This window comes from Maniola hyperantus, chromosome 28, assembly GCF_902806685.2.
Source record: "Maniola hyperantus chromosome 28, iAphHyp1.2, whole genome shotgun sequence".
NCBI classification, from domain to species: Eukaryota; Metazoa; Arthropoda; class Insecta; order Lepidoptera; family Nymphalidae; genus Maniola; species Maniola hyperantus.
Genome location: NC_048563.1, coordinates 5,717,851 through 5,727,321, shown reverse-complemented (window position 1 = coordinate 5,727,321; position 9,471 = coordinate 5,717,851). Strand labels below are relative to the sequence as shown.

At 38.1% G+C, this 9,471-nt stretch overlaps 2 protein-coding genes across 5 annotated transcripts in view; both read left to right on the top strand.

Moving 5' to 3' along the window:
- Positions 1 to 379: 379 nt before the first annotated feature.
- The window catches only part of LOC117995159 (zinc finger protein 883-like), a 34,860-nt gene continuing 25,768 nt past the window's right edge, over positions 380 to 9,471 (top strand). For 2 of the 4 annotated variants that reach the window (XR_011238369.1, XM_034983158.2), the window contains exons 1-7: positions 381 to 822; positions 1,540 to 1,674; positions 2,123 to 2,314; positions 2,799 to 3,092; positions 6,628 to 6,758; positions 7,452 to 7,526; positions 8,607 to 8,727. Coding sequence is in view for 3 of the 4 variants with exons in the window: in XM_034983158.2 (XP_034839049.1) it covers positions 712 to 822; positions 1,540 to 1,674; positions 2,123 to 2,314; positions 2,799 to 3,092; positions 6,628 to 6,758; positions 7,452 to 7,526; positions 8,607 to 8,727 (1,059 nt within the window). In the remaining variant the exon portion in view is untranslated. Of the gene's footprint in view, positions 823 to 1,539; positions 1,675 to 2,122; positions 2,315 to 2,798; positions 3,093 to 6,627; positions 6,759 to 7,451; positions 7,527 to 8,606; positions 8,728 to 9,471 lie in introns of all 4 variants that reach the window. The other 2 variants (XM_069508251.1, XM_069508252.1) reach the window with 2 other exon arrangements.
- Positions 3,569 to 5,816, top strand: LOC117995163 (uncharacterized). The gene is made up of 2 exons (XM_034983162.2): positions 3,569 to 4,060; positions 4,931 to 5,816. Exons 1-2 carry the CDS (start codon positions 3,765 to 3,767, stop codon positions 5,793 to 5,795), a joined length of 1,161 nt encoding a protein of 386 aa, XP_034839053.1. The 5' UTR covers positions 3,569 to 3,764; the 3' UTR covers positions 5,796 to 5,816.

The window sequence follows — 9,471 nt, the reverse complement described above, 5'->3', positions numbered from 1 at the left end:
TTGGAAACTGGTTGTTGAAACTAATGATATTAAGATTATGTCGTGGTTTAACTTATTATTAACGTGGCTAAATTGGTGGTTTCATGGTTTGGTTTGTTGCTGAAAGTTGTTGTTGAAACTTGTTTCAGAAGCTTGCTGCTGAAACTTGTTGTTAAAACTTGTTGCAGAAATTTTTTGATGGAACTTGTCGCTGAAACTTACAATATAGACTTTTCCAGTGTTTTTAATAAATTAAAAAAAAATTAAATATCAATATTGTTTTGGTTGCAGTACATGGTGTTGTATACAAGAACGAAAGTGGCGGCCTCATTTAATTTAAACTCTTTTCGGTCGATCTATGTTGTATTGCATAGCTATAATAGAGAAATAACACCTCAGAGAATATTGTAAATTACGTAATTTCATAAAAATAATAACGATTAATCAAAAATTGTTCAAAATAACAATATTCTAGTGTTTTTAAAACTTAAACAACGATAACGACTGTTTATATTCAACAAAATATGTAACAATCATATTAAAATACCGATCGATTTAAGATTTTCGCGTCCATTTTAGACGATCCTATTTCTGTAAATCTCTATCATTCTTCTGCTCTGTGCTTAGAAACTTAGAAAGAAGCTGTCAAATGTTCTCATAGTTTGTAAATATTGAAATAAATCAAAAGTATATTTCAAAAATTAAAGTAAATTCGTGTTAATTGAATGAATAATGGCGGAATTATTGGCGTGTCGTGTGTGCCTTGCGACGGACAATATAAAATTGTACAACATGTATCACTTCAATTTTGTACAAGCATATGAAATTCTAACTGGAATTGAGGTACTTACCAATGTTTATTTTTATTTTATTTAACCGGAAAATGTCTTATGGTTATACCGAGTTAGCTTACTATTTTATTTATGACTAGCTTATGCTCGCGACTTCGTTCGCGAGGACTACACAAATTTAAAACGCCTATTTCACCCCCGAGGTTGTTTTCAAAAATCCTTTCTTAGCGGATGCCTACATCATAATAGCTATCTGCCTGAGCTATCTGCATGCCAAATTTCAGCACGATCCGGCCAATAGTTTGAGCTGTGCGTAGATCAGTCAGTCACCCTTTCCTTTTTGTATATTTAGAAGACTAGAGGATGCCCACGACTTCGTCCGTGTGAATTTAGTTTTTTAAAAATCCCGCGGGAACTCTGTTCTTTTCCGGGATAAAAAATAGTAGGTGTCTTTCCGCAGGATTTAAATTAACTCTGTACCAAATTTCATCAAAATCGGGTAAACTGTCGGGCCGTGAAAACCTAGCAGACAGACAGACAGATACACTTTTGCATTTATAATATTAGTATGGACAAATGGGAGATCCCAGGGTCAGATTTCCGACAGGGTAGATTTAAAATTGGCTGATCTGGTAAGAGTGATACGATTACGATTCTATCTTCCCAGACAGTTATGATTTTATCTTAATCCTACTGTATGTAGGTTGTTCAAATGTAGGTTGGCAGACTTCGTAATTACACCGTTGTGAACTTATATTATTGTTCTCAGTTTTCACTACAAGAGGGTTTGCCGCACCATATCTGCAGCTACTGCAGCGCCATGCTGCTCAAGAGTGCGTCTTTTAAAGAGAAATGCTGCACCACTCAGCAGATTTTGCTGAATTCTATTCAATCACACCAAGTGGTAAGAACTTTCACTATTATATAACCCCCCTCGCCAAACAAACAAACGCAATGTTTATTGACCTCTGGCATCAGTTAGATGTTTTATCTAAATACATAAAAGGAAAAGGTGACTGACTGACTGACTGATAGATCTATCAACGCACAGCTCAAACTACTGGATGGATCGGGCTGAAATTTGGCATGCAGGTAGCTATTATGACGTAGACATCAGCTAAGAAAGGATTTTTGAAAATTGAACTCCTAAGGAGGTAAAATAGGATAGTCTACGCGGACGAAGTCGCCGGCATAAGCTAGTTTTCAATATATCATAAACTTTTAAATAAATTATAGGTTTTTTTTAAAGTATTTTTTTCGCGTTTTTTTTCTAGTATCATATCAGTAATCATCAGTACTATCACCTGTGTTCGTTTTTGCCAGCGTTCTTGTGTATGTATATACTGTTTCAGGTATCATTGGAAAGCCTGCGTGTAATAAACCACCAGTTTGAACTGAACCTGGTACACGAAACCAACTACCCCACTGTGCGCATAGAGTATGTAGAGCCGGAGATCAAACACGAGATAGACAATGTAGACTATGTGCAGTTGACTGTGGAAGAGTTGAAACCTAAGAAGAGGAAAAAGAAGAAAATTAAACAGGTATCTATACAAGGGTTGTTGCCCTATTTTAGGGTTCCGTACCTCAAAAGGAAAAGCGGAACCCTTATAGGATCACTTTGTTGTCTGTATGTCTGTCTGTTGATCTGTCAAGAAACCTACAGGGTACTTCCCATTGACCTAGAATCATAAAATTTGGCAGGTAGGTAGGTCTTATAGCAGACATTAGGGGAAAAATCTGAAAACCGTGAATTTGTGGTCACACCACACAAAAAAAGATTAAATTGTGGTCTTAAACTAATAATTAGTATTTTCCATTTTCGAAGTAAGATAACTATATCAAGTGGGGTATCATATGAAAGGTCTTCACCTGTACATTCTAAAACAGATTTTTATTTATTTTTATGCATCGATAGTTTTTGAATTGTCGTGCAAAATGTCGAAAAAATACGACTGCAGTACGGAACCCTCGGTGCGCGAGTCTGACTCGCACACTGGTTTTTAAAAATATAGCCTTTGTCCCCAGGAAATAGAAGACCTAGTCAAACTTGAAGAGGACTTCAAACAAGATCACAGCTACATCGACATAGACAATGACGTCACCAACTATGACAGTGACGTCATTAACGAAGAAATACCAATACCCGAAGACCTCAAAGACGTTGAGGTTATATACCTGAGCAAATCTGAGCAGTTATCTGAGATAGAGCAGAGGAAAACATCGTCGAATTATATCAACTCCTTTTATAAGTGCGATAAGTGCTTTAAGGGCTTTATAACGGACGCTACTTTTAGGAATCATATGCTGAGTCATGATGAGGTAAGTTCTTAATTTTTGGAACATATTTGTCACATAAGGGACATGTTTGTCACATAAGGGACATGTTTGTCACATAAGGGACATTTGTCATATAAGGGACATGTTTGTCCCGCATGAGGAAGTAAGTTTTTATTTTTGGAACAAATTTGTCACACATGAAGATGTTTATTAAGTTAAGTTTAATTAAAACTCACAGCGGTACATTTATTCCGACATAAGAATCGGTAATACATAAAACTACCAAAAATCTAACTTTAAAGACGTTGAGGCATATAATATGTCATATGGGACATATTTGTCACACACAAAAACATTTAGTTTAGTTTAGTTAAGGGTACATTATTATGATTTAAAGAGTTTTAATCTATCAACACACAGCTTAAACTACTGGACGAATCGGGCTGAAATTTGGCATGCAGATAGCTATTATGATGTAGACATCCGCTAAGAAAGGATTTTTGTAAATTCAACCCTTAAGGCTTTGTCAGACAGGATGCGTATTTTAGCGCTGCGTAGTAGCGTTATAGCGTCCCGTTTTAACGTCGCGCGAGGCTTCGTCAAACAGAACGCTTTAGCGCGCGTTAGGGCACTGACTCGACGACACCGCGCCGCCATTTCGCCATTCGCCAAAGCGTAGTGCAGATCGATAGCAGTGTGAAGAGTTTGTTCGTTATGGAGATGTCGAGTGATTCAGATGTGGAAGAATTATTACTTTTATATGCTTTATCACGGTCACAGAGAAAAAGAGTATGGGTGCACGACATCAATCAAAAGAGAAAGAATTTAGGAGAGTATCATCGTTTGTGTCGTGAGCTTGCATCACATGAAGATCGTTTTTTTACATACTTTCGTATGTCTCAAGATTTATTCGAAGAACTACATGAACTGCTCATCCCAAAAATAAGCAAATGTACCACAAACTGGAGGACACCTATTTCTACAAGAGAAAGACTTGTAATCTGTCTAAGGTAAGAAATATTTATTTTTTTAAATACATGTTCATTGCGTTATTATTATGAAAATCAATCAAAATCAGCTGAGTTGTAATCAGAAGTCGATGCTCCAAAATTAGTTACATGTAGAATATCGATTTCGCGTAGTGGTTGACGTAGCTGCTCAGGCTGTTGCAGGTATGATGAAGTACTGTTAGATAAATCTATAACAGCTACTGGGGATGAATCTTCGGGAACAGAATTGGGTACTGCATAGCAGACGGAGTCTTCGGTACTAATAATGGAATAGTGTGGTGAATTCAATATCTGGACGTTTTCTTGCAGTTCCTCTGTTTCTATGCTTGCAAATAACTTGGCTAGTTCTACTTTGGCTTTTATCTGTTTGTCTTTGGAAAAACTTTTAAATGTTTGGGCATAACTTTGGAATAGGTGATCTATGGCATCATACTCTTGTTTTTTCTTATTTTGAAGAAAATTTATAACTTTATCCATTTCGCTGTCAGTTTTTTTAATTTTCTTAGCTCGTGAACTATTTGTGTCATTTGTTTGGGGCGTCTCTAGCGGAGGTGTTTCTGGCGGGGGTGCGCTTTGTGTTCTTGGTGGAGGTGTCTGTGGTGGAGGCGTCTCTGGAGATTGAGTTTCTATAGCTGACGATGTTTCTGGTGTAGGTTCTCGAATATTTGAAGTTCTTTCTCGATCTGTCAGAGTTGAGTCAAGGAACTGTAACTGGGAAGCCCAAGGCCATTTTGTAAATTTTTTTGCAGCTTGTCCTGTAGTACCTGCAACCTCTTTTTTGTATCTCATATAATTGTCCCTCAAGCTCTTCCATTTTTTTTTAGCTACTTCACCTATAAAATAAACATAAATTGTATTATTTTGTTTCAGGTACTTAGCTACGGGTGATTCACATCAGACCATAGCCTTCTCCTTCCGAGTAGGTCGTTCAACAGTCGGTGGTATTGTAAAAGAAGTCTGTACAGAAATCTGGAATACATTACAACCAGAATATATGCCATCGCCTACTGAAGAGACATGGAAACAATCAGAGAAGGGTTATAGGGAAACCTGGAACTTCCCGAATTGTGTCGGTAGTATTGATGGGAAACATGTCTCTATAAAGTGTCCCCAAAATAGTGGATCAGAATATTTTTGCTACAAGAAGTTTTTTTCTGTAGTTCTTCTTGCTATAGTCGATCCATGTTACAAATTCACCGTCATAGATGTCGGTAGTTACGGGCGGCAAAGTGATAGTGGTATATTCGAGAACTCAATATTTTATCGGCAATATATCCACGGAAAATCTCTGCTGCCAGATAAACCTCTTCCAGGCACCGAGGAGCCCGTACCTCATGTACTTATCGGCGACGAAGGTTTTGCTTTAAAAACATATTTGATGCGTCCATTCCCAAGAGCCTTAGCCACACAAGACGAAAGAAAAACAAATTTTAATAAAAGACTTTGCAGGGCACGTCGGGTGGTTGAAAATACATTCGGAATATTAGCACAAAAATGGCGCATTTTTTTACGACCTATTGACTGTGATGTGGACACATCAATTGATATTATTAAAGCTGCATGTTGTTTACATAATTACTTGCGAACAAAACAAGGTACAGCGATATTAACTCCGGAGTCGGAAGACGAAAACGCACCTATGCGTGCTTTAATAACTCATCGTCCAACAAATAGAAGATCAACGACTGCAGCATTCGAAACTCGTGAACAATTTGTGTCTTATTTTAATCAATAAACGAATTTTTTTACTTACCAGTTTCATTAATTTCTTTTCCGATTTGTGCCCACAATTTTGCCTTCATTGATATATCTTTATATGAACTATCCTTCGTATTATATAAGCATGGATATTTTCTAACCAATTCTATCAAATTTTCGATCATTATGCAGTATTTTATTATTATTTTACGCCTATTCACTCCGACGCTAAAATAAAATTTGTAAAAAAATACAACACCCGACGTTAAAAGCGTCCTAACGCCGCGACAGAGCGTTGCGTACTGCTAGCGCCGGCGCTCTGTTTGACGGTATTGTACGATGGTAGTACAACACATCTTAGCGTCATAGCGCGGCGTCAAGTTAACGCTCTGACGCGCGCTAAGTACGCGTCCTGTCTGACAAAGCCTTTAAGGGGGTGAAATAGGGGTTGAAATTTGTGTAGTCTGCACCCGTGCACGAAATTCCACGGCTACATACGGAGCGAATTGCCTCCTCGTTTCTAATTCAGCCCTCTAGGATTTGGAACGCCCTTTCGGTATCCTTTTTCTCCTACAATTATAATATGGATACCTTCAAACCAAGAGTGAAAGGCATCTTCTAGGCAAGCGCGCTCCATCTTAGAATAGAATAGAATAGAATATGTTTTTATTCAAGTAGACTTTTTACAAGCGCTTTCGAATCGTCGGGTAGTTTTAATTTACCACTGGTTCGGAATGCCAGCAAGAAACTCGGCGGTTGCTCTTTTTAATCTTAGGCTGCATCATCACTTGCCACCAGGTCTGATTGCAGCCAAGCAGTCTATAAATTAAAAAATATATAGGTACATTAATATAACCTGTAACTACCAGGAACGTGGCGAGTTCGTGTGCGGGATATGTCAGTCGCGATGGGCGGAGGCGAGGCAGCTGAGGACGCACATAGTCAACTCGCACGAGAGGAAGTACGTGTGTAAACTGTGCGATCACGTGTCTAGATCTAGGTAACACTGCTCTTCTATATTTATTTGCTTCAAACAGCGGTTTGTATAATGCGTAAAAATGACTAGTCACGCGCCATTTTAACTTTGTGTGTCAAATTTCATGTCAAAAGTACGATTTTAGCACTTTAAAGGTGAACGCACGGTCACCTTTAAAGGACTAAAACAATAAACATATAAAAGGAAAAGGTGACTGACTGTCTGACTGACTGACTGACTGATCTATCAACGCACAGCTCAAACTACTGGATGAATCGGGCTAAAATTTGGCATGCAGATCGCTATTATGACGTAAGCATCCGCTAAGAAAGTATTTTTAAAAATTCAACCTCTAAGGGAGTTTATAGGGGTAGTAGGGGTTTGAAATTTGTGTAGTCCACGCGGACGAAGTCGCGAGCATAAGCTAGTAAATAAGTAAAAGTTTATTCAGCTCACAAAACAACATAAGAAAAAAAATATAACCAAATGTTAATAATTACTTAGTAGTAGTAACTTGACTAGGTATAAATAAAATAAACTAAAAAGTAAGAAACAAAAATCGCAACGTATTGCAATTAAAACATCTGACTGACGCTTGAAGGTTAACGAACGTTGCGTAGTTAGGTGCCGTGCACGCGGGTCAATGCCACGTCGTAAGTGGGGCATTGACCCCGAGTTTGCATGCTATACATTATTTAGTCGTATGATTTGTTGCAGTCACAGAGCGAAGGAGCATTCGAACTGGCACAACGGGTTTACGTTCGACTGCAAGATATGCGGCGCCAGTTTTGCGTGAGTTGCGTTTTCTGTTCACATGCCACACACACTGACATAAACACAAACATACATAGATATATATATATTTTTTTAAAGAATATTAGCCATGTTAAATGACTCCAATTTCCTTTCCTCTCCAATTAAGCGTCAGGCTTGTGCTAGGAGTAGGTACGACAATAGTGCAACGGGCGGGGTTTGAACCGTCGACCTTTCGGTTTTCAGTCCACTCCTATACCGGTTGAGCTATTGAGGCTCTATATATGTGTATGTAGTATGTACATACAGGGTGTAACCAGAACGCTGGCAAAAACGAAAACAGGTGATAGTACTAATGATTACTGATATGATACCACAAAAAAGAACGCGAAAAAATATATAAAAAGTCCTACATTTTGTAAAAATTCACGATATATCTTCTATAAATATATAAAAGGAAAAGGTGACTGACTGACTGACTGATCTATCAACGCACAGCCCAAACTACTGGACGGATCGAGCTGAAATTTGGCATGCAGCTATCTGCATGCCAAATTTCAGCTCAAAAATCCTTTCTTAGCGGATGCCTACGTCATAATAGCTATCTATTATGACGTAGGCATCCGCTAAGAAAGGATTTTTGAAAATTCAATCCCTAAGGGGGTGAAATAGGGGTTTGAAATTTGTGTAGTCCACGCGGACGAAGTCGCGAGCATAAGCTAGTTGCAAATAAAACACCTGACTGACGCTAGAGGTTAACAACGTTGCATAACTAGGCCACTCGGAGTCAATGCCGCTTGGTAGTCGGGGCATTGACCCGAGTTTTGCACGCTATACATTGCGGGTTTGAAAAATACTAAATCGCTACAAAATGAGGTATTGGATTGTGTTTAGATAGTATAACAATAACGCTAAGTTTTTGCTAGAGTTCTGATCAGCTAATGTGTTCCGTTGTACACAATCTCTAAACTAAAATAAAATGGCACGTCTAAATCTATTGCTATCACTTTCATAATGTTGCTTACAGAAAAGGATAGCACTAGATTTAGACCTGTTGATTTAGTTTAGTTTAGAGATTGTGTACAAGAGAATCGGCCCCAATGTCTGCTTATTTTCCAGTAAATCAACAAGTCATTTGACTCATATCCGTCTTCAACATCCGTCGAGCAACGCCTGCGATGTGTGTGGGGAATCCTTTATAGGGGAGTTTGGGTTGAGGATGCACAAGCGAAAAGCGCACGTAAGTATAGCACATGGTCATCGCCTCAAGCTAAGTAGCGCGCGAGCGAGAACACTCACATCGCTGTGTGTTAAAAAGTCAGTGAGTCCTCACAGATTGCCGTCCGTCTGTCTGTTAGCGGACTGTATCTCATAAACCGTATGATGAGAGTTTTTACAGAGTGTATTTCCCGCTATAACAACAGATAACAAAAACCAAGATGGCGAATTTCAAAATGGCCGCCATGCAAATTAAAAATAAAATAAAAGTACAGTGTTATATCTTTCTTACCATTTACATTGTTAATGCGCATTATAGTTCCTATTTATTTTATTACGCAATTATAGTATAATCTCCTGCACAGTCGTTCGTCACCCGTGCTATCGGTGAATAGAATAGAATAGAATAGAATAGAATAGAATAGAATGTTTTTTTATTCATGTAAACTTTTTAAAAGTGCTTATGAATAGTCAGGTTTAATTTACCACTGATTCGGAATGCCGTTCCTACCGAGAAGAACCAGCAAGAAACTCGGCGGTTGCTCTTTTTAATTTTTCAATTTACAATGTTATTATACCGTACTATACAAGCCATTGCAGCCCCGTGCATTGCTGGAGCGAGTCAAATCCAAGCTTTTTTATCGTTTACATAGTCTGCGACTGTATAATATGCTTTTTTTAGGAGCATACTTTTAACACATTTTTTAAACTTGTGTAAAGGCAAGTCTAAAATTGCTTGTGGAATTTTATTATAAAATATTACACT